Raw genomic sequence first — 25,410 nt, 5'->3', positions numbered from 1 at the left:
GGCCAGTCAGAAGCACCCAATGTCCCATGGCCTGAAACCATTTTTACTGATGAAGGAAAGACAGACTTGCATTTTTATAGTTGAGTGTCAGGTAGTCAGGAAGGCCAAACTATTAGTGAAATACAAGCAGGACACAGCAAGATCCCATGAATGAGATAGGTAACCAGATGGTGGAGGAAAGAATAAAAGCAAAATGCTGCGGATGCTGGAAATCTGAAATAAAACTCAGCAGGTCTGGCAGCATCTGTGGAGAGAAACAGAGTTAATGTTTTAAGTCCCATGTGACTTCTCCGGAACTGCTAGAGGGAAGAATGTTGGCCCAGTCCCCGGATTTATATCAGCGAGGGCAGTGCCTCAGTTTCACATCTCCTTCAAAAGACGACATCTGTCAATCTCATTAGAATCTATCCAAACTTCAAATGAGAGTCAATCAGCATGAATAATAACACACTGAACCCGCCCCCCCATCAGTATAATTACTTTTCATGCCCATTAAGAACCTGCAGTGGGGGATGGTTTTCCATTTTGAATGTGACTTGCATGTTTGTCATTAGAATTTATTCAAAGAAAATCCGGATCAGGGTCTCAGCGGGAAAATTGTGTTTAAGACACTCAAAGCATTGCAATTAAATATCAGGAGAATGACGCTCCTTCCTGCTGCGCGTGAGAATCTGGTGCCAGTGGTGAGACAGCCCTGAACAAACTCGACTGGGGGACACGAGTGTTGGAGAGTTGGAGGCTTAGTCAGTTCTGTGGGGTAGATTGGATCCAATGGAAGGTTTGATGGACAGTGCTAAACGAGGGAGGAAATTGGGCGTATAGTAGTTACATGGGCAACTCACTTTGCCCAATGGTCCATAGTCTTTTTGGCCACGAAATTAGTTAGCTACCAGGTTATATGGAGAAAAAACTCCTGGCCTGTTTGCGCAGGTCTCTGAACTGGGGCTCAAACCTACCTCCTTACTTGGGAGTCAGAATACAGCAAGTAGAGATAGACAAAATTGTCAATCTAAAAATAAGAAACCAAAGAAAACCTGCTGCCTGTGGACAGCAGGCCCATTGGCCAGAGAATCAGCTTAGTGTTTTCATCACAAAAACAAAAATACCTGGAAAAACTCAGCAGGTCTGGCAGCATCTGCGGAGAGGAATACAGTTAACATTTCGAGTCCACATGACTCTTCAACAGGACTAAGGAAAAATAGAAAAGGGGTGAAATATAAGCTGGTTTAAGGTGGGGGGGTGGGGGGGTGGGACAAGAAGAGCTGGATAGAGGGCCAGTGATAGGTGGAGATAACCAAAGGATGTCACAGACAAAAGGTCAAAGAGGTGTTGAAGGTGGTGATATTATCTAAAGGAATGTGCTAATTAAGAGTAGAAAGCAGGACAAGCAAGGTACAGATAGCCCTAGTGGGGGTGGGGTGGGATGAAGGAATCGAAAAAGGCTAAAAGGTAGAGATAAAACAATGGATGGAAATACATTTAAAAATAATGGAAATAGGTGGGAAAAGAAAAATCTATATAAATTATTGGAAAAACAAAAAGGAGGGGGAAAATTGGAAAGGGGGTGGGGATGGAGGAGAGAGTTCATGATCTAAAATTGTTGAACTCAATATTCAGTCCGGAAGGCTGTAAAGTGCCTAGTCGGAAGATGAGGTGCTGTTCCTCCAGTTTGCGTTGAGCTTCACTGGAACAATGCAGCAAGCCAAGGATGGACATGTGGGCATGAGAGCAGGGTGGAGTGTTGAAATGGCAAGCGACAGGGAGGTCTGGGTAATGCTTGCGGACAGACGAAGGTGTTCTGCAAAGCAGTCACCCAGTCTGCGTTTGATCTCTCCAGTGTAGAGGAGACCGCGTTTGGAGCAACGAATGCAGTAGACTAAGTTGAGGGAAGTGCAAGTGAAATGCTGCTTCACTTGAAATGAGTGTTTGGGCCCTTGAATGGTGAGGAGAGGGGAAGTAAAGGGGCAGGAGTTGCATCTTCTGCGGTTGCATGGGAAGGTGCTGTGGGAGGGGGTTGAGGTGTAGGGGGTGATGGAGGAGTGGACCAGGGTGTCACGGAGGGAACGATCCCTATGGAATGCCGCCGGGGGGGGTGAAGGGAAGATGTGTTTGGTGGTGGCATCATGCTGGAGTTGGCGGAAATGGCGGACGATGATCCTTTGAATGCGGAGGCTGGTGGGGTGATAAGTGAGGACAAGGGGGACCCTATCATGTTTCTGGGAGGGAGGAGAAGGCGTGAGGGCGGATGCGCGGGAAATGGGCCGGACACTGTTGAGGGCCCTGTCAACCACCGTGGGTGGAAAACTTCGGTTAAGGAAGAAGGAGGACATGTCAGAGGAATTGTTTTTGAAAGTGGCATCATCAGAACAGATGCGACGGAGGCGAAGGAACTGAGAGAATGGGATTGAGTCCTTACAGGAAACGGGGTGTGAGGAGCTGTAGTCGAGGTAGCTGTGGGAGTTGGTAAGCTCGTAATGGATATTGGTGGACAGTCTATCACCAGAAATTGAGACAGAGGTCAAGGAAGGGAAGGGAAGTGTCAGAGATGGACTATGTGAAAATGATGGAGGGGTGGAAATTGGAAGCAAAATTAATAAATTTTTCCAGGTCCAGACGAGAGCATGAAGCAGCACCAAAGTAATCATCGATGTACCGGAGAAAGAGTTGTGGGAGGGGGCCGGAGTAGGACTGGAACAAGGAATGTTCCACATACCCAATAAAGAGACAGGCATAGCTGGGGCCCATGCGGGTATCCATAGCCACACCTTTTATTTGGAGGAAGTGAGAGGAGTTTAAGGAGAAATTGTTCAGTGTGAGAACAAGTTCAGCCAGATGGAGGAGAGTAGTGGTGGATGGGGGTTGTTCGGGCCTCTGTTTGAGGAAGAAGTGGAGAGCCATCAGACCATCCCAGTGGGGGATGGAGGTGTAGAGGGATTGGACATCCATGGTGAAGAGGAGGTGGTTGGGGCCAGGGAACTGGAAATTGTTGATATGATGTAGGGTGTCAGAGGAATCATGGATGTAGGTGGGAAGGGACTGGACAAGGGGATAGAGAATGGAGTCAAGATAGCAAGAAATGAGTTCCGTGGGGCAGGAACAGGCTGACACGATCGGTCTGCCGGGACAGTCCTGTTTGTGGATTTTGGGTAGGAGGTAGAAGTGGGCCGTCCAAGGTTGGGAGACTATCAGGTTGGAAGCTGTGGAAGGAAGATCTCCAGAGGAGATGAGGTCAGTAACAGTCCTGGAGCCAATGGTTTGATGTTCAGTGGTGGGGTCATGGTCCAGGGAGAGGTAGGAGGAAGTGTCTGCGAGTTGACGCTCAGCCTCTGCGAGGTAGAGGTCAGTGCACCAGACAACAACAGCACCGCCCTTGTCAGCGGGTTTGATAACAATGTCAGTGTTGGACCTGGGAGAACGGAGTGCGGCAAGTTCAGAGAGAGACATCTTCAAAGCATCGTGCCGAGCCCGAAATTCATTGAGATAAATTCATTCGGGCTCGGCACAATGCTGAACTCTTCTTCCGCTGCCTTCGTCTCCGTGCTCACTTTGGGCAGGAGTCCTCTCCCCGTTCAACGGATCCTTTTACCCACCTCCAATATTCTCCCTCCACCTGGACCCCTCCCTCTGGATTCTTATCTTCTCTTGATCTTTTCATTGAGAACTGTCGGCGTGACATTAGTCATCTCAATTTCTCTGCTCCTCCCACCCATTCTGACCTGTCTCTCTCTGAACTTGCTGCACTCCGTTCTCTCAGGTCCAACTCTAACATTGTCATCAAACCCGCTGACAAGGTTGCGCTGTTGTTGTCTGGCGCACTGACCTCTACCTCGCAGAGGCTGAGCGTCAACTCGCAGACACTTCCTCCTACCTCTCCCTGGACCATGACCCCACCACTGAACATCAAGCCATTATTTCCAGGACTGTTACTGACCTCATCTCCTCTGGAGATCTTCCTCCCACAGCTTCCAACCTGATAGTCTCCCAACCTCGGACGGCCCGCTTCTACCTCCTACCCAAAATCCACAAACAGGACTGTCCCGGCAGACCGATCGTGTCAGCCTGTTCCTGCCCCACGGAACTTATTTCTTGCTATCTTGACTCCATTCTCTCTCCCCTTGTCCAGTCCCTTCCCACCTACATCCGTGATTCCTCTGACACCCTACATCATATCAACAATTTCCAGTTCCCTGGCCCCAACCACCGCCTCTTCACCATGGACGTCCAATCCCTCTACACCTCCATCCCCCACCAGGATGGTCTGATGGCTCTCCGCTCCTTCCTCGAACAGAGGCCCGAACAATCCCCATCCACCACTACTCTCCTCCGTCTGGCTGAACTTGTTCTCACACTGAACAATTTCTCCTTAAACTCCTCTCACTTCCTCCAAATAAAAGGTGTGGCTATGGGTACCCACATGGGCCCCAGCTATGCCTGTCTCTTTATGGGGTATGTGGAACATTCCTTGTTCCAGTCCTACTCCGGCCCCCTCCCACAACTCTTTCTCCGGTACATCGATGATTACTTTGGTGCTGCTTCATGCTCTCGTCTGGACCTGGAAAAATTTATTAATTTTGCTTCCAATTTCCACCCCTCCATCATTTTCACATAGTCCATCTCTGACACTTCCCTTCCCTTCCTTGACCTCTGTCTCAATTTCTGGTGATAGACTGTCCACTAATATCCATTACAAGCCTACCGACTCCCACAGCTACCTCGACTACAGCTCCTCACACCCCGTTTCCTGTAAGGACTCCATCCCATTCTCTCAGTTCCTTCGCCTCCATCGCATCTGTTCTGATGATGCCACTTTGAAAAACAGTTCGTCTGACATGTCTTCCTTCTTCATTAACTGAGGGGGTTGAGGTGTAGGGGGTGATGGAGGAGTGAACCAGGGTGTCCCGGAGGTGGTGGTGACGGTTGAGAACACCTTCGGTCTGTCCGCAAGCATTACCCAGACCTCCCTGTCGCTTGCCATTTCAACACTCCGCCCTGCTCTCATGCCCACATGTCCATCCTTGGCTTGCTGCATTGTTCCAGTGAAGCTCAACGCAAACTGGAGGAACAGCACCTCATCTTCCGACTAGGCACTTTACAGCCTTCTGGACTGAATATTGAGTTCAACAATTTTAGATCATGAACTCTCTCCTCCATCCCCTCCCCCTTTCCGATTTTCCCCCTCCTTTTTGTTTTTTCTAATAATTAATGTGGATTTTTCTTTTCCCACCTATTTCCATTATTTTTAAATGTATTTCCATCCATTGTTTTATCTCTACCTTTTAGCCTTTTTCGATTCCTTCACCTCACCCCCACCCCCACTAGGGCTATCTGTACCTTGCTCGTCCTGCTTTCTACCCTTAATTAGCACATTCCTTATATAATATCACCACCTTCAACACCTCTTTGACCTTTTGTCTGTGACATCTTTTGGCTATCTCCACCTATCACTGGCTCTCTATCCAGCTCTTCTTGTCCCACCCCCCCTTAAACCAGCTTATATTTCACCCCTTTTCTATAGTTCTGTTGAAGAGTCATGCGGACTCGAAACGTTAACTGTGTCCCTCTCCACAGATGCTGCCAGACCTGCTGAGTTTTTCCAGGTATTTATGTTTTTGTTTTGGATTTCCAGCATCTGCAGTTTTTTGCTGTTATCTTAGTGTTTTCATCAAGCTTTTGTCCATTCACAGTTTGATATTGGTCATTCTTTCTGTCAGTCAGCCACTAAATTGCTGCAGTGAACTATCAGCGTGATCCCCGTGTTTTCTTCGATGTGGAATCGAGCTACGAGCTAATCTTTCTGATCTAAGAAGGGCCCATCCCCTTTGTGTCATAGAGGCTCTGCTGCCTGTGATCTCACTCCCTGCTCTTCAGCAATAATCATTCATGCTGGCTATACTTCCTCAGCTGCCGCACGCCATGCAGTACCTTTCCCAAGTGCCCATCTTTAACTTTAGTGAGTTTTAGTCAGCTATTAAACCACATGGGCATCACAACAATTCTCACCCTGTCCCTTTTTTTAAACATTCCTTCCACCTGAGAAGGTACTGAGGCTAGGAGTAGTTCCCTGTCATGACCCCTCACCCACCTCTCCCCATCGCTTCCTCAAAGGGTAACTGCTACAGACTTGGGTCAGATCTTCAGTTATGCCTGCAGTTTTATAGAGGTGAGGTTCAGAAAGAGGTGAGGACAGCAAGGAAGGAGAATGAAGAATGCATCCCAAAAAATGTTAAACAAAGCAACGTTCTCAATGCAGGCAAGAGAGATTGTTTAAGGTGAGTTTGGGGCTCCTGAGAGCAAAATTGCTGAGGGATATTTAACAAACACTTCACATCAGCATTTACCAAGGGGAAGGGTAATCAGGGCTAGGAAAATGCTCCTGAATTGATGAAAAGTGTTAACGAGTTACTACAAGTCAAAATCCTGAAACTCCCTCCCTGTCAGCACTGTGGGTGTACCTACACCACATGGGCTGCAGCGGCTCAAGAAGACAGCTCACCACCACCTTCTCAAGGGCAACTAGGATGGGCAATAAATACTGGCCCAGCCAGCGAAGCCCACATCCCATGAATGAATAAAAAAAACACAGGAGACTACTAGAGAAGATTACAGGGTATGGAATTAAGAGGAGAGTAGGAAATTAATTGAGTAACTGGTTAGAAGGGACAGAGGAGAAGCTAGGAGCAGTTTCTCAGAGTGGTTAAATATGGATAGATGTGATAAACAGGTTCTGTTGCAGGATCACTTCTGTTTGCTGTGCTCATCAATGATTTAGATATGAACTCGAGGGAGCAATGTTCAAGTTTGCAGACAATACTAAGGCAGGAGGCATAGTGACTAATTCTGGGGAATCGAAGGATAAAATGGTGGAATGGGTGAAAAGTGGCAGATGGAATTCAATGTCACGTGGTACAGTTTGGTTAAAACCAAACTCAGACTGGTGAAGGCTGGTGATGTGGAAAAGCAGAAGGATTTGGAGACTCAGGGTCACCGCAGCCCCTCAAGTGAACATGATCATAAAGAAACCGAATTAAATCCTTATGTTTATGCAGAATTATAGAACATAGACATCAAATTGAAATAATGAATCTACATAACCTGAGAATGGGGAAGTGATTTGCAGAATTGAGGGGAACTGACACTGATAACTAGTAGTATTAATGGTAATACTTGAGTTCCCCTCATGACCTACACCAATGTAAAAACTCACTGATAGTCATGTCATGATTGGTAGCAATATTCTACTTGTGACACAGTGATTTTCTAACCTGCTGATATTCATCCTGAAACTGAAGCCAGAATTCCCCTGTACTGCACAGGTGTCATTAGGCTCAATGCCAGTTTAACAGGCCCAATCTCTGTTCTCCCTGAACTCTCCAGCTCCATGTGAAGGTGATAACTCCAAACTTCAGATCCTCAGTCAGAGCTGATCTATACATGGATTTCACAGGTTAAAACCAGCACACACCAACCTGCACCAAACCCAGATATTGTAGAAAGGGCAGCAGGCTCAGTGTTTGGGGAACTGCTGAGAGTACACATCCTCAACTCCGCACAGCAGCAACATTTCCAAACCACTCCCGGGCCAGAGGGGAAGTTTTCATAGAATTCTAGAAATTAGAGGACATTTGGCCTTTATTTGGCCTCTATTTGGCCACTAATGTTGCTGTTCTCTCCTGCAACCCTTCCCACCCTTCACCCCCAAGATCCTTCTACATTTCTCCTTTTGTGATGAAGGATTCCACAGTCTAATAGCTCTCAGTTCCAGAACTGTACTCCTTATTTCTTCCAGAATCCTTGTTTTCCATTCCCTGGAACCCCATTTTCTACCAATGGAAATCTTTCACTCTTTGCCTGAGGTAGGTGCCTGGGTTTCATTGCCCTCTCCCCCCCCTCCCCCCCTTTTACTAGTTGCTCCTTCCTCAGTGCCGCTCCCACTCACCACCTTCTTCCTGCTCCTTCTATGTTGGTTCCCATGCCAACCCACAGCATGCCTCGCCACCACACTTGCTCGAAACCCAATCATCCAACTACTGCTGGCCCCTTTCTCTCTCACAACTCCTCAGCTAATTCTCCCATTTACACCACCCGTCCCAGCCCCCATTCTCCCGCCCAAACCTCTCTCTTTCCTTAATTCCCTATTCCCCAGCCTTAACCACCCTCTTTCCCCATTCCAACCTCATTCCGACGCTCTTTCTCCATCTCTCCCTAAAAGCTGGTTCCCCAATCCCCTCTCTCTGTCAAGCTGCATTTCCCAGTCTCCCAATCTCTCCTTGAGCACCTATCCCAAGTTTTCATCATTCCTCTTGAGCTGTGTGGGCACACTGTATTTGACCTGGGTGGGCACATTGTATTTGACCTGGGTGGGCACTCTGTGTTTGAGCTTTGTGGGCACACAGTATGTATTTGAGCTGTGTGGGCACACGGTGTCTGTATTTGAGGTGTGTGGGCACTCTGTGTATTTGAGCTGCATGGGCACTCTGTGTATTTGAGCTGCGTGGGCACTCTGTGTATTTGAGCTGTGTGGGCACAGTATATTTGAGGTGTGTGGACACACTGTGTATTTGAGGTGTGTGGGCACATGGTATTTGAGGTGTTTGGGCACAGTGTCTCTCTATTTGAGGTGTGTGGGCACACAGTGTCTGTATTTGAGGTGCGTGTGCACACACTGTCTGTATTTGAGGTGCGTGTGCACACACTGTCTGTATTTGAGGTGTGTGGGCACACGGTATGTATTTCAGATGTGTGGGCACACTGTATTTGAGGTGTGTTGGCAAATTGTATTTGTGGTGTTTGGGCACGGTGCCTGTATTAGAGGTGTGTGGGCACACTGTATTAGAGGTGTGTAGGCACACTGTATTTGAGGTGTGTGGGCACTGTGCCTGTATTTGAGGTGTGAAGGCACACTGTCTGTGTTTGAGGTGTGTGGGCACACTGTCTGTGTTTGAGGTGTGTGGGCACACTGTCTGTGTTTGAGGTGTGTGGGCACACTGTCTGTGTTTGAGGTGTGTGGGCACACCATGTCTGCATTTCAGGTATGTGGGCACACCATGTCTGCATTTCAGGTATGTGGGCACATGGTATGTATTTGAGCTGTGTAGGCACAATTTATTTGAGCTATGTGGGCACAGTGTATTTGAGATGTGTGGGCACACGGTGTTCGAGCTGTGTGGGCACTCTGCTTTTGAGATGTGTGGGCACACTGTTTCAGATGTGCGGGCGCACTGTATTTGAGGTGTGTTGGCAAATTGTATTTGAGGTGTTTGGGCACACCATACCTGTATTTGAGGTGTGTGGCATACTGTATTTGAGATATGTGGGCACACTGTGTCTGTATTTGAGGTGTGTGGGCACACTGTCTGTATTTGAGGTGTTTGGTCACACTGTCTATATTTGAGGTATGTGGGCACACTGTGTCTGTATATGAGGCGTGTGGACACACTGTGTCTGTATTTGAGGTGTGTGGTGCACTGTGTCTGTATTTGAGGTGTGTGGCGCACTATGTCTTTATTTGAGGTGTGTGGCACACTGTGTCTGTATTTGAGGTGTGTGGCACACTCTGTCTGTATTTGAGGTGTGTGGTGCACTGTGTCTGTATTTGAGGTGTGTGGCACACTGTGTCTGTATTTGAGGTGTGTGGCACACTGTGTCTGTATTTGAGGTGTGTGGCACACTGTGTCTGTATCTGAGGTGTGTGGCACACTGTGTCTGTATTTGAGGTGTGTGGTGCACTGTGTCTGTATTTGAGGTGTGTGGTGCACTGTGTCTGTATTTGAGGTGTGTGGTGCACTGTGTCTGTATTTGAGGTGTGTGGTGCACTGTGTCTGTATTTGAGGTGTGTGGTGCACTGTGTCTGTATTTGAGGTGTGTGGTGCACTATGTCTTTATTTGAGGTGTGTGGCACACTATGTCTGTACTTGATGTGTGTGGGTTAGAGTTACAGACACAGTGTCTGTATTTGAGGTGTGTGGTGCACTGTGTCTGTATTTGAGGTGTGTGGCACACTCTGTCTGTATTTGAGGTGTGTGGCGCACTGTGTCTGTATTTGAGGTGTGTGGCACACTGTGTCTGTATTTGAGGTGTGTGGCGCACTGTGTCTGTATTTGAGGTGTGTGGCGCACTGTGTCTGTATTTGAGGTGTGTGGCGCACTATGTCTGTACTTGATGTGTGTGGGTTAGAGTTACAGACACAGTGTCTGTATTTGAGGTGTGTGGGCATACTGTGTCTGTACTTGATGTATGTGGGTTAGAGTTACAGACACAGTGTCTGTATTTGAGGTGTGTGGGCACACTGTGTCTGTATTTGAGGTGCGTGGGCACACTTTGCCTGCATTTGAGGTGTGTGGGCACACTGTGCCTGCATTTGAGTTGTGTGGCAACACTGTCTGTATTTCAGGTGTATGGGCACACTGTATTTGTATTTGAGGTCTGTGAGCACACTGTCTGTATATGACGTGTTTGAGCACACTCTGTCTGTTTTTTAGGTGCGTGGGCACACTGTGTCTGTATTTGAGGTGTGTGGGCACACTGTGTCTGTATTTGAGGTGTGTGGTGCACTGTGTTTGTATTTGAGGTGTGTGGCGCACTGTGTCTGTATTTGAGGTGTGTGGCGCACTGTGCCTGTATTTAAGGTGTGTGGTGCACTGCGTCTGTATTTGAGGTGTGTGGCGCACTATGTCTTTATTTGAGGTGTGTGGCACACTGTGTCTGTATTTGAGGTGTGTGGGTTAGCGTTACAGACACAGTGTCTGTATTTGAGGTGTGTGGGCACACGGTATGTATTTCAGATGTGAGGTGTGTGGGCACACTGTCTGTATTTGAGGTGTGTGGGCACACTGTCTGTATTTGAGGTGTGCGGGCATACTGGGTCTATATCTCAGGTGCTTGGGCATGCTGTGTCTGTATTTGAGATCTGTGGGCACGCTGTGTTTGTATTTAAGGTTTATGGGTTAGAATTAGGGTTACAGACACACTGTGTCTATACTTGAGGTGTGTGGGCAAACTGAATTTGCGGTGTGTCAGCACACTGTGTCTGCATTTGAGGTGTGTGGGCAAACTATATTTGAGGTGTGTGGGCACACTGTGCCTGTATTTGGGGTGTGTGGGCACACTGTGCCTGTATTTGGGGTGTGTGGGCACACTGTGCCTGTATTTGGGGTGTGTGGGCACACTGTGCCTGTATTTGGGGTGTGTGGGCACACTGTGCCTGTATTTGGGGTGTGTGGGCACACTGTGCCTGTATTTGGGGTGTGTGGGCACACTGTGCCTGTATTTGGGGTGTGTGGCCACACTGTGTCTGTATTTGACGTGTGTGCGCACACTGTTATTGAGGTATGTGGGCAAACTGCACTTGAGGTGCGTGGGCAAACTGTATTTTCGGTGCATGGGCACACTGTCTGTATTTTATGTGTGTGGGCACACAGTGTCTGCAATTTATTTGGGTGGGTACACAGTGTCTGCATTTTATGTGCATGGGCGCACAGTCTGTATTTGAGGTGTGTGGACATACAGTGTCTGTATTTGAGGTGTGTGGACACACTATTTGCGGTGTGTGGGCACACTGTATCTGTATTTGCGGTGTGTGGGCACAAGGTGACTGTATTTGAGGAGTGTGGGTACACTGTCCTTATTGGAAGTGTGTGAGCAAACTATTTGTGATGTGCGGGCACACTGTATTTCAGATGTATGGCACCCTATTTGAGGTGTATGGGCAAACTGTATTTCAGGTATGTGGGCACACTGGCTGTATTTGAGGTGTGTGGGTACACTGTGTCTGTACTTGAGGTGTGTGGGCACACTCTGTATATGAGGTGTGTGGGCACACTGTCTGTATTTGAGGTGTGTGGGCACACTCTGCCTGTATTTGAGGTGTGTGGGCACACTCTGCCTGTATTTGAGGTGTGTGGGCACACTCTGCCTGTATTTGAGGTGTGTGAGCACACTCTGCCTGTATTTGAGGTGTGTGGGCACACTCTGCCTGTATTTGAGGTGTGTGGGCACACTCTGCCTGTATTTGAGGTGTGTGGGCACTGTCTGTATTTGAGGTGTGTGGGCACACTCTGCCTGTATTTGAGGTGTGTGGGCACTGTCTGTATTTGAGGTGTGTGGGCACACTCTGCCTGTATTTGAGGTGTGTGGGCACTGTCTGTATTTGAGGTGTGTGGGCACACTCTGCCTGTATTTGAGGTGTGCGGGCACACTCTGCCTGTATTTGAGGTGTGTGAGCACACTCTGCCTGTATTTGAGGTGTGTGGGCACACTCTGCCTGTATTTGAGGTGTGTGGGCACACTCTGCCTGTATTTGAGGTGTGTGGGCACTGTCTGTATTTGAGGTGTGTGGGCACACTCTGCCTGTATTTGAGGTGTGTGGGCACTGTCTGTATTTGAGGTGTGTGGGCACACTCTGCCTGTATTTGAGGTGTGTGGGCACTGTCTGTATTTGAGGTGTGCGGGCACACTCTGCCTGTATTTGAGGTGTGTGGGCACTGTCTGTATTTGAGGTGTGTGGGCACACTGTCTGTACTTGAGGTGTGTGGGCATACTCCCTGTATTTGAGGTGTGTGGGCACACTCTCTGTTTTTCAGGTGTGTGGGCACACTGTGTCTGTATTTGAGGTGTGTGGGCACACTGTCTGTACTTGAGGTGTGTGGGCACACTCTGTCTAGTATTTGAGATGTGTGGGCACACTCTGTCTGTATTTGAGGTGTTTGGGCACACTGTCTGTGTTTGGGGTGTGTGGGCACACTATATATGAGTGTGTGGGCACACTGCGTCTGTGTTTGAGTTATGTGGACACGCTGTATTTGAGATGTGTGGACCACTTTCCTTATTTCAAGTGTGTGGGCAAACTATTTGTGATGTGTGGGCTGACTGTATTTGAGATGTTTGGGCACACTGTCTGTATTTGAGGTGCATGGACACACTGTCTGTATTTGAGGTGTGTGGGCACACTGTGTCTGTACTTGAGGTGTGTGGGCACACTCTGTATATGAGGTGTGTGGGCACACTGTCTGTATTTGAGGTGTGTGGGCACACTCTGCCTGTATTTGAGGTGTGTGGGCACACTCTGCCTGTATTTGAGGTGTGTGAGCACACTCTGCCTGTATTTGAGGTGTGTGGGCACACTCTGCCTGTATTTGAGGTGTGTGGGCACACTCTGCCTGTATTTGAGGTGTGTGGGCACTGTCTGTATTTGAGGTGTGTGGGCACACTCTGCCTGTATTTGAGGTGTGTGGGCACTGTCTGTATTTGAGGTGTGTGGGCACACTCTGCCTGTATTTGAGGTGTGTGGGCACTGTCTGTATTTGAGGTGTGTGGGCACACTCTGCCTGTATTTGAGGTGTGCGGGCACACTCTGCCTGTATTTGAGGTGTGTGAGCACACTCTGCCTGTATTTGAGGTGTGTGAGCACACTCTGCCTGTATTTGAGGTGTGTGGGCACACTCTGCCTGTATTTGAGGTGTGTGGGCACACTCTGCCTGTATTTGAGGTGTGTGGGCACACTCTGCCTGTATTTGAGGTGTGTGGGCACACTCTGCCTGTATTTGAGGTGTGTGGGCACTGTCTGTATTTGAGGTGTGTGGGCACACTCTGCCTGTATTTGAGGTGTGTGGGCACTGTCTGTATTTGAGGTGTGTGGGCACACTCTGCCTGTATTTGAGGTGTGTGGGCACTGTCTGTATTTGAGGTGTGCGGGCACACTCTGCCTGTATTTGAGGTGTGTGGGCACTGTCTGTATTTGAGGTGTGTGGGCACACTGTCTGTACTTGAGGTGTGTGGGCATACTCCCTGTATTTGAGGTGTGTGGGCACACTCTCTGTTTTTCAGGTGTGTGGGCACACTGTGTCTGTATTTGAGGTGTGTGGGCACACTGTCTGTACTTGAGGTGTGTGGGCACACTCTGTCTAGTATTTGAGATGTGTGGGCACACTCTGTCTGTATTTGAGGTGTTTGGGCACACTGTCTGTGTTTGGGGTGTGTGGGCACACTATATATGAGTGTGTGGGCACACTGCGTCTGTGTTTGAGTTATGTGGACACGCTGTATTTGAGATGTGTGGACCACTTTCCTTATTTCAAGTGTGTGGGCAAACTATTTGTGATGTGTGGGCTGACTGTATTTGAGATGTTCGGGCACACTGTCTGTATTTGAGGTGCATGGACACACTGTGTCTGTATTTGAGGTGTGTGGGCACACTTTGTCTGTACTAGAGATGTGTGGGAACACTGTTTATATTTGAGGTGTGTGGGCACATTGTATTTGAGGTGTGTGGGCACACTCTGCCTGTATATGAGGTATTAGGGCACACTCTGTCTGTATTTGAGGTGTGTGGGCACACTGTCTGTATCTGAGGTGTGTGGCCACACTGTATTTGAGGTGTGTTGGCAAACTGTATATGAGGTGTGTGGGCACACTGTGCCTGCATTTGAGTTGTGTGGGACACTGTCTGTATTTGAGGTGTTTGGACACACTGTATTTGAGGTGTGTAGGCACACTGTCTGTATTTAAGGTGTGTGGGTACGCTATTTGAGGTGTGTGGGCACACTCTGTATTTGATGTGTGTGGGCACACAGTGTCTGTATTTGATGTGTGTGGGCACACAGTGTCTGGATTTGAGCTGTGTGGACACACTGTGCCTGCATTTGAGTTGTGTGGGAACACTGTCTGTATTTGGGGTGTGTGGGCACACAGTCTGTATTTGAGGTGTGTGGGCACACAGTCTGTATTCGAGGTGTGTGGGCAAACTGTATTTGAGGTGTCTGGGCAAACTGTAGTTGTATTTGAGGTGTGTGGGCACACAGTGTCTGTATTTGAGGGGTGTGGGCACACTCTCTGTTTTTCAGGTGTGTGGGCACACTGTATTTGAGGTGTGCGGGCACATTGTGTCTTTACCTGGGACGTTTGGGCACACTGTGTCTGTATCTCAGGTGCTTGGGCATGCTGTGTCTTTATCTGATGTCTGTGGACACACTGTTTGTATTTAAGGTTTATGGGTTAGGATTAGGGTTACAGACACACTGTATCTGCATCTGAGGTGTGTAGACAAACTATATTTGAGGTGTGTGGGCACACTGTGTCTGTATTTGAGGTGTGTGGGCACACTGTCTGTATTTGAGGTGTGTGGGCACACTGTCTGTATTTGAGGTGTGTGGGCACACTCTGTCTGTATTTGGCATGTGTGGGCACACTCTGTCTGTATTTGAGGTGTGTGAGCACACTGTGTCTTTATTTGAGGTGTGTGGGCGCGCTGTATTTGAGAAAAGTGGGCACACTGTGTCTGTATTTGAGGTGTTTGGGCACACTGTATTTGAGACGTGTGGGCCCACTGTCCTTATTTGAAGTGTGTGGGCAAACTATTTGTTACGTGTGGGCTGTCTGTGTCTGTATGTGGCACACTATATATGAGTGTGTGGGCACACTGTGTCTTTGTTTGAGATATGTGGACACACTGTATTTGAGATGTGTGGGCTCACTGTCCTTATTTGAAGTGTGTGGACAAACTATTTGTGATGTGTGGGTTGACTGTATTTGAGATGTTTGGGCACACTGTCTGTATTTGAGGTGCATGGACACACTGTCTGTATTTGAGGTGTGTGAGCACACTGTATTTGAGGTGTGTGGGCACACTTTGTCTGTACTTGAGATGTGTGGGTACACTGTTTATATTTGAGATGTGTGGGAACACTGTCTGTATTTGAGGTGTGTGGGCACACTGTATATGAGGTATGTGGCCACACTCTGTCTGTATTTGAGATGTGTGGGCACATTGTGCCTGCATTTGAGTTGTGTGGGAACACTGTCTGTACTTCAGGTGTGTGGGCACACTGTGTCTGTATCTGAGGTGTTTGGGCACACTGTCTGTATCTCAGGTGCTTGGGCATGCTGTGTCTGTATTTGAGGTCTGTGAGCACACTGTGTTTGTATTTAAGATTTATGGGTTAGGATTAGTGTTACAGACACACTGTGTCTATACTTGAGGTGTGTGGGCAAACTGAATTTGCGGTGTGTTAACACACTGTGTCTGCATTTGATGTGTGTGGGCAAACTATATTTGGGGTGTGTGGGCACAATGTGCCTGCATTTGAATTGTGTGGGAACACTGTCTCTATTTGAGGTGTTTGGGCACACTGTATTTGGGGTGTGTAGGCACACTGTGTCTGTATTTGGGGTGTGTGTGCACACTGTCTGTATTTGGGGTGTGTGGGCACACTGCCTGTATATGAGGTGTGTGGGCACACTGTCTGTATATGAGGTGTGTGGGCACACTGTCTGTATATGAGGTGTGTGGGCACACTGCCTGTATATGAGGTGTGTGGGCACACTGTCTGTATATGAGGTGTGTGGGCACACTGTTTGTATATGAGGTGTGTGGGCACACTGTCTGTATATGAGGTGTGTGAGCACACTGTCTGTATATGAAGTGTGTGGGCACACTCTGTTTTTGAGATGTGTGGGCACACTGTGTCTGTATTTGAGGTGCGTGGGCACATTGTGTCTGTAGCTGAAGTTCTTGGGCACACTGTGTCTGTATCTGAGGTGCTTGGGCACACTGTGTCCATATCTCAGCTGCTTGGGCATACTGTCTTTATTTGAGGTGTGTGGGCACACTGTGTCTGTATCTGAGGTGTTTGGGCACACTGTGTCTGTATCTGAGGTACTTGGGCACACTGTGCCTGTATCTCAGGTGCTTGGGCACACTGTGTCTTTATTTGAGGTTTTTGGGCACACTGTGTCTGTGTTTGGGGTGTGTGGGCACACTGTGCCTGTATTTGAGGTGTGTTGGCAGACTGTCTATAGTTGACATATAGCTGTCTATAGCTGTCTATAGTGTTCCGTTTTGCGGAACACCTGCGGTCTGTCCGCAAGAAAGACCCAAACCTCCCTGTCGCTTGCCATTTTAACACTCCACCCTGTTCTCTTGCCCACATGTCTGTCCTTGGCTTGCTGCATTGTTCCAGTGAAGCCCAACGCAAACTGGAGGAACAGCACCTCATCTTCCGACTAGGCACTTTACAGCCTTCCGGGCTGAATATTGAATTCAACAACTTTAGATCTTAAACTCCCCCTTCCCCCCATCCCCACCCCGTTTCTTCGCCCCCCCCACCCCCCCTTTTTTTTCAATAATTTATATAGATTCTTCTTTCCCCACCTATTTCCATTATTTTTAAATCTAAACTAAAACCTTGTTAGTCTTTCCACCCCACCCCCACTAGAGCTGTACTTTGAATATCCTGTCTTCCATTCTTAATTAGCACTTTTCTCAGACAAATGTCACCACCTTCGACACCTCTTTGACCCTTTTGTCTGTGACATCTTTTGATTATCTGCTCATCTCCACAATCACCACACCCTCAATGTCTCTCTCTACCCCCCCCCCACCCCCGCCCCCACCCACCTTAAACCAATTTATATTTCTCCCTTCTTCTAACTATGCTTCAGTTCTGCCGAAGGGCCATGAAGGCTCGAAACGTTAACTGATTTCTTCTCCGCCGATGCTGCCAGACCTGCTGAGTTTCTCCAGGTAATTCTGTTTTTGTTTTGGATTTCCAGCATCCGCAGTAGCTTTTAGCTTTTTGTTTTTGTTTTTGTCTATAGTTGAGGTGTGTGAGCATACTGTGTCTCTATTTGTGGTGTTTGGGCACACTGCATCTGTGTTTGGGATATGTGGACACACTGTATTTGAGATGTGTGGGCTGACTGTATTTGAGATGTTTGGGCACACTGTCTGTATTTGAGGTGTATGGACACACTGTGTCTGTATGTGAGGTGTGTGGGCACACTTTGTCTGTACTTGAGATGCGTGGGAACACTGTTTATATTTGAGATGTGTGGGAACACTGTCTTTATTTGAGGTGTGTGGGCACACTGTATTTCAGGTGTGTAGGCACACAGTATTTGAGGAGTGTGGGCACACTGTCTGTATTTCAAGTGTTTGGGCACACTGTATTTGAGGTGTGTGGACACACTGTGTCTGTATTTGAGGTGTGTGGGTAGACTATGTGAGGTGTGTGTGTACACAGTGTCTGTATTTGATGTGTGTGGGCACACAGTGTCTGTATCTGAGGTGTGTGGACACACCGTGCCTGCATTTGAGTTGTGTGCGAACACTGTCTGTATTTGTGGTGTTTGGGCACACTGTATTTGGGGTGTGTGGGCACACTGTGTCTGTTTATGAGTTTTGTAGGCACACTGTCTGTATTTGAGATGTGTGGGCACACTCTGTCTATATTTGAGATGTTTGCACACTCTGTGTTTGAGATGTGTGGGCACACTCTGTATTTGAGGTGTGTGGGCACACTCTGTATTTGAGGTGTGTGGGCACACTCTGTATTTGAGGTGTGTGGGCACACTCTGTATTTGAGGTGTGTGGGCACACTGTCTGTATTTCAGGTGTGTGGGCACACTGTCTGTTTTTCAGGTGTGTGGGCACACTCTCTGTTTTTCAGGTGTGTGGGCACACTCTCTGTTTTTCAGGTGTGTGGGCACACTGTGTCTGTACCTGAGGTGTTTGGGCACACTGTGTCTGTATCTCAGATGCTTGGGCATGCTGTGTTTGTATTTGAGGTCTGTGGACAAGCTGTGTTTGTATTTAAAGTTTATGGGTTAGGATTAGGGTTACAGACACACTGTGTCTATACTTGAGGTGTATGGGCAAACTGAATTTGCAGTAGGTCAGCACACTGTCAGCATTTGAGGTCTGTGGGCAAACCAAATTTGAGGTGTGTGGGCACACTGTGTCTGTATTTGAGGTGCGTGGGCACACTGTATTTGAGAAGAGTGGGCACACTGTCTGTATTTGAGTTGTTTGGGCACACTGTGTCTGTATTTGGGGTGTGTGGGCACACTGTGCTTGTATTTGGGGTGTGTGGGCACACTGTGTCTGCATTTGGCATGTGTGGGCACATTGTGTCTGTATTTGGGGTGTGTGGGCACACTGTCTGTATTTGGGGTGTGTGGGCACACTGTGTCTTTATTTGAGGTGTGTGGGAACACTGTATTTGAGAAGAGTGGGCACACTGCCTGTATTTGAGTTGTTTGGGCACACTGTGTCTGTGTTTGGGGTGTGTGGGCATACTGTGTCTGTGTTTGGGTGTGTGGGCACACTATATATGAGTGTGTGGGCACACTGCATCTGTGTTTGAGATACGTGGACACACTGTATTTGAGATGTGTGGGCCCACTGTACTTATTTGAAGTGCATGGGCAAACTATTTGTTATGTGTGGGCTGACTGTATTTGAGATGTTTGGGCACACTGTCTGTATTTGAGGTGCATGGACACACTGTGTCTGTATTTGAGGTGTGTGAGCACACTTTGTCTGTACTTGAGATGTGTAGGAACACTTTATATTTGAGATGTGTGGGAACACTGTCTGTATTTGAGGTGTGTGGGCACACTGTATTTGAGGTGTGTGGGCACACTGTATGTGAGGTATGTGGCCACACTCTGTCTGTATTTGAGATGTGTGGGCACACTGTGCCCGCATTTGAGTTGTGTGGGAACACTGTCTATATTTGAGGTGTGTGGTCACACTGTGTCTGTATCTGAGGTGTTTGGGCACACTGTGTCTGTATTTCAGGTGTGTGGGCACACTGTGTCTGTATCTGAGGTGTTTGGGCACACTGTGTCTGTATCTCAGGTGCTTGGGCACACTGTGTCTGTATTTGAGGTCTGTGGGCACGCTGTGTTTGTATTTAAGGTTTATGGGTTAGGATTATGTGTCTATACTTGAGGTGTGTGGGCAAACTGAATTTGCGGTGTGTCAACACACTGTGTCTGCATTTGAGGTGTGTGGGCAAACTATACTTGGGGTGTGTGGGCACACTGTGTCTGTATTTGGGGTGTGTGTGCACACTGTCTGTATTTGGGGTGTGTGGGCACACTGTCTGTATTTGGGGTGTGTGGGCACACTGTCTGTATATGAGGTGTGTGGGCACACTGTCTGTATATGAGGTGTGTGGGCACACTGTCTGTATATGAGGTGTGTGGGCACACTGTCTGTATATGAGGTGTGTGGGCACACTGTCTGTATATGAGGTGTGTGGGCACACTGTCTGTATATGAGGTGTGTGGGCACACTGTCTGTATATGAGGTGTGTGGGCACACTCTGTCTGTATTTGAGATGTGTGGGCACACTCTGTCTGTATTTGAGATGTGTGGGCACACTCTGTCTGTATTTGAGATGTGTGGGCACACACTATCTGTATTTGAGATGTGTGGGCGCATTGTCTGTATTTGAGATGTGTGGGCGCATTGTCTGTGTTTGGGGTGTGTGGGCACACTGTCTGTATTTGAGGTGTGTGGGCACACTCTATTTGAGATGTTTGGGCACACTGTATTTGAGGTGTGTTGGCAAACTGTGTCTGTATCTGAGGTGTTTGGGCACACTGTGTCTGTATCTCAGGTGCTTGGGCATGCTGTGTCTGTATTTGAGGTCTGTGGGCATGCTGTGTTTGTATTTAAGGTTTATGGGTTGGGATTAGGGTTACAGACACACTGTGTCTATACTTGAGATGTGTGGGCAAACTGAATTTGTGGTGTGTCAGCACACTGTGTCTGCATTTGAGGTGTGTGGGTAAACTATATTTGAGGTGTGTGGGCACACTGTCTGTATTTGGAGTGTGTGGGCACACTGTCTGTATTTGAGGCGTGTGGGCACATTGGGTTCGCACTGTTCAAATATGCGCAATGTGCCCACACGCCTCAAATACAGACAGTGTGCCCACACACCCCAAATACAGTGGGTTCGCACTCTTCAAATATGCGCACTGTATTTGAGCTGTGGGCACACTACCTGTATTTGAGTTGTGTGGGTACACTGTATTTGTGCTGTGTGGTGCACTGTATTTGAGATGTGTAACACACTGTGTGTATTTGACCTGTGTGGGCACACTCTGTGTATTTGTGTGTGGGCATACTGTATTTGATTTGTGTGGGCAGACAGTGTCTGTATTTGAGGTGTGTGGGAACACTGTCTGTATTTGACATGTGTGGGCACACAGTGTCTGTGTTTGAGGTGTCTGTGCAAACTATATTTGAGGTTTGTGAGCACACTGTCTGCATTTGAGCTGTGTGGGCACGGTGTATTTTAGGTGTGTGGGCACACTGTGTCTGTATTTGAGCTGTGTGTGCACACTGTCTGCATTTGAAGTGTTTGGCAGTGTGTCAGTATTTGAGATGTGTGGCAAACTATATTTGAGATGTGTGGGCACACTGTCTGTATTTGTGGCATTTGGGCAAATTGTCTGTATTTGAGGTGTGAGAGCACACTGACTGTATTTGAGATGTGTGGGCATGCTGTATTTAAGGTGTGTGCGCACACTGTCTGTAATTGAGGTGTATCGGCAAACTATTTCAGGTGTGTGGGCACACTGTCTGTATTGGAGGTGTTTGGGAACATTGTGTCTCTATTTGAGATGTGTGGGAACATTGTGTCTGTACTTGAGTTGTGTTGGCAAACTGTATTTTAGGTGTTTGGGCACACTGTACCTGTATATGAGCTGTGTGGGCAAACTATATTTAAGTTGTGTGAGCACACTGTCTGCATTTGAGGTGTGTGGGGAAACTGTATTTTAGGTGTGAGGGCACACTGTCAGCATTTGAGGTTTGTGAGCACATTGTGTCTGTATCTGAGGTGTGTGGGAACAGTGTGTCTGTATTTGAGGTATGTGGGCACACTGTCTGCATTTGAGGTGTGTGGGCAAACTGTATTTGAGGTGTGTGGCACACTGTCAGTATTTGAGATGTCTGAGCACACCGTGTCTGTATTTGAGATGTGTGGGCACACTGTGTCTGTATTTGAGGTGTGTGGGAACGCTGTCTGTATTTGACATGCGTGGACACACAGTGTCTGTATTTGAGGTGTGTGAGCACACTGTGTATTTGAGGTGTGTGGGCATACTGTGTCTGTATTTGAGATGTGTGGGCAAACTATATTTGAGTTGTGTGAGCACACTGTCTGCATTTGAGTTGTGTGAGCATACTGTCTGCATTTGAGGTGTGTGGGCAAACTGTGTTTGAGGTGTGTGGGTACACTATTTGAGCTGTGTGGGCACGGTGTATTTTAGGTGTGTGGCACACTGTCAGTATTTGAGATGTCTGAGCATACCGTGTCTGTATTTGAGATGTGTGGGCATACTGTGTCTGTATTTGAGCTGTGTGAGCACACTGTCTGTATTTGTGCTGTGTCGGCAAACTGTATCTGTATTTGAGGTGTGTGGGCAAACTGAATTTGAGGTGTACAGTCATGCTGTGTTTGTATTTGAGATTTGTGGGTTATGGTTCGGGTTACAGACACACTGTCTGTATTTGAGGTGTGTGAGCAAACTATATTTGAGGTGTGTGGGAGCACTGTCTGTATTTGAGGTGTGTGGGAACACTGTCTGTATTTGAGGTGTGTGGGAACACTGTCTGTATTTGAGGTGTGTGGGAACACTGTCTGTATTTGAGGTGTGTGGGTGCACTGTCTGTATTTGAGGTGTGTGGGTGCACTGCATCCGTATTTGAGGTGTTTGGGCACACTGTTTCTCTGTTTGAGGGTTGTGGGCACACTGCATTTGATTTGTGTGGGCACACTGTATTTGGTGTGTGTGGGCGCACTGTGTCTTTATTTGAGGTGTTAGGGCACACTATCTATATTTGAGGCGTGTGAGCAAACTATATTTGAGGTGTGTGGGCACATTGTGTATATTTGAACAGTGCGAACACACTGTATTTGAGCTGTGTGGGCACACCACCTGTATTTGACCTATGTGGGCACAGTGCCTGTATTTGAGTTGTGTGGGCACACTGTATTTGTGCTGTGTGGTGCACTGTATTTGAGATGTGTAACACACTATGTGTGTATTTGAGCTGTGTGAGCACACTGCCTGTATTTGACCTGTGTGGGCACACGATGTGTATTTGAGGTGTGTGGGCATACTGTATTTGATTTGTGTGGGCAGTGTCTGTATTTGAGGTGTGTGGGCAAACTATATTTGAGGTGTGTGGGCACACTGTATTTGGGGTGTGTGGGAACACTGTCTGTATTTGAGGTGTGTGGGCAAATTGTACTTGAGGTGTTTAGGCCCACTGTGTCTATATTTAAGGCGTTAGGGCACACTGTCTGTATTTGAGGTATGTGGGCACACTGTCTTTATTTGAGGTGTCTGAGTACACTGTATTTGAGATGTGGGCACACTGCGTCGTTATTTGAGATGTCTGAGTACACTGTCTGTATTTGAGGTGTTTGGGCACACTGCGTCTGTATTTGTGGTGTTTGGGCACACTGTGTTTGTATTTGAGATGTGTGAACAAACTATATTTGAGGTGTGTGTGCACATTGTGTCTATTTGAGGTGTGCGAACACACTTTATTTGAGGTGTAAGGGCGCACTATGTACTTGAGCTTTGTGGGCACACTGTCTGTATTTGAGGTGTTTGGGCACACTGCCTGTATTTGACCTATGTGGGTACACTGCCTGTATTTGAGGTGTGTGGGCACGCATGTAGAACAGGAGCTATGTGATATTGTTTGAGCTGTACGTCTGATAGCTACTGATTGGACTGCCCCAGATAGCAGGAAGGAATTGAAAGGTAGTCCTGTATAATGTTCAGTATAAAATAGTGTCGTCACCTTGCCACCTTGTCACCTTGTATTTTGAATGGCTTTTAACTCAGTGCATCTTACATTCTGTATTGGGCTCTTAAATATCACTTACAGTTGCTGTCATCATCAGTGCCAAGCCTGGGCCAAACCCTTCCTTTTTAAAGTATCAGTAGGTCATTGGTGCTAATAGACCCATCAGAGGACCAGTAGGAAGGAGACACCATTTTTGGCACTCTCTGTCAGCCAATAGGAAGGTGGTGTCATGGCCTAATAAATGTGGGAAGTTCCCTCCTCGACACTGTGCTATCAATGCTCGTGCTCCTATTGGCAACTCACTAATGGACTTGGACTTTTATTGATTTCATCCGGAAGGACAATGCTGCCAGGTCCATCCTGTCGATAATCCTGACTTCTCTCTCCCTCCCGCAGGTCCTTGCCACGCTTACTGAGGCAGCCGATCGTAGGAAGTCCCAGGATGAGTCTTCACGGGAATGTTGCAGTGATTGACCGGAGTCTGTATCCTTCAGAGCAGATTGGCAAAGGTCCTCACCAACGAGAAGGGAGCAGCCTCCCACCATGTCTCCGCAACATGGTGAACCCCATCAGGCAGCGGAGCCTGGGTGGGTAGCTCAACAACACCTTCATCTGATTTACAGGAAGAAGGATGGCTTGTTTTCTATCATGCCTTCAGGATGTCCAAAGTGCTTTACAGCCACTGAAGTACTGTTTGAAGTGTTGTCACTATTGTAATGTAAGATTCATGGCAGCCAATTTTCCCCCAGCAATCTCCCACAAATGGCAATGTGACAAGGACCAAATTATCTGTTTTTGTGATGCTGATTGAGGGATTAATATTGGTCAGGACACTGGAGATAAAATTCCCCTACTCGTCTTCAAAACGATGCCATGGGACCCTTTACAACCACCTGAGATGGTAGACAGGGCCTTGGTTTAACATGTTATCTGAAAGGGGGTTCCTCTGACAGTGCAGCACTCCCTCAGTACTGCACAGGAGTGTTGGCCTGGATTACATGCTCAAATCTCTGGAATGGGATCTACTTGAAAGCGGGGCTTGAACCAACGACTTTCTGTCTCAGAGTTGAGTGCTACCCATTGACCCACAGGAAAGACTAAGAGTGTTTTGCACTCAGCTGCCCCTCTTGTCCTCTCCCAGCAGGCAATGGCTGAGGGACACCACTGTGATCTCTGATTCTGAATTGACTCAATGTCGACCTGTTCACACTTTGCAGCCAGAAGTAAGTGGCTGCTTGGTGATCAAGAGTGGGATCTTTCTCCTCTGATAAAAGCAAAGAACTGCAGACGCTGGAAATCCAAAACAAAAACAGAAATACCTGGAAAAACTCAGCAGGTCTGGCAGCATCGGTGGAGAAGAGCACAGTTGACGTTTCGAGTCCTCATGACCCTTCAATAGAACTAAGTAAAAATAGGAAAGGGGTGAAATATAAGCTGGTTTAGGGGTGGGGGGGGGAGGTGTTGGGACAAGAAGAGCTAGGTAAAGGGCCAATAAATGGCCCTTTACCTAGCTCCTCCTTCGACTTGACATGGGCTCTTCCCCATCCACACCCCATGCCCCCACCAACCCCACTTTGCACAGTTCAGTACCACATCAGGAAACCCAGAGTAGACCCCAAGGGTTGCTAACCTGAGATATAAAAAAAGACAAAGAGAAACTTGAGAAAGACGGTGGGGAATTAGCAGCTGTGAAGAGAAGGGAAAACGTATTTTAACACTCTCAACGCTCACTGTCTTTACTTAGAGACACCACTACATCTAAATGTTTCCAGCATTTGATGTTTATGTTTCAGCAT

General features: G+C 47.7%; 1 protein-coding gene across 9 annotated transcripts in view; it reads left to right on the top strand.

Moving 5' to 3' along the window:
* Positions 1-25,410, top strand: part of LOC144683635 (BTB/POZ domain-containing protein KCTD20-like) — a 71,593-nt gene that overhangs the window by 14,186 nt on the left and 31,997 nt on the right. For 4 of the 9 annotated variants that reach the window (XM_078546861.1, XM_078546863.1, XM_078546860.1 and 1 more), the window contains exon 2: positions 24,011-24,201. The exons of 4 other annotated variants lie outside the window; for them this stretch is intronic. In XM_078546861.1, coding sequence (XP_078402987.1) covers positions 24,011-24,201 — 191 coding nt within the window. Of the gene's footprint in view, positions 1-24,010; positions 24,202-25,410 lie in introns of those variants that run through there. One more of the 9 variants, XM_078546867.1, reaches the window with a different exon arrangement.

The sequence above is a fragment of the Cetorhinus maximus genome, chromosome 8 (assembly GCF_964194155.1).
Source record: "Cetorhinus maximus chromosome 8, sCetMax3.hap1.1, whole genome shotgun sequence".
Classification (NCBI taxonomy): domain Eukaryota; kingdom Metazoa; phylum Chordata; class Chondrichthyes; order Lamniformes; family Cetorhinidae; genus Cetorhinus; species Cetorhinus maximus.
Note: the sequence above shows the minus strand (reverse complement) of the source record. Positions and strands in the feature narration are given on the sequence as shown.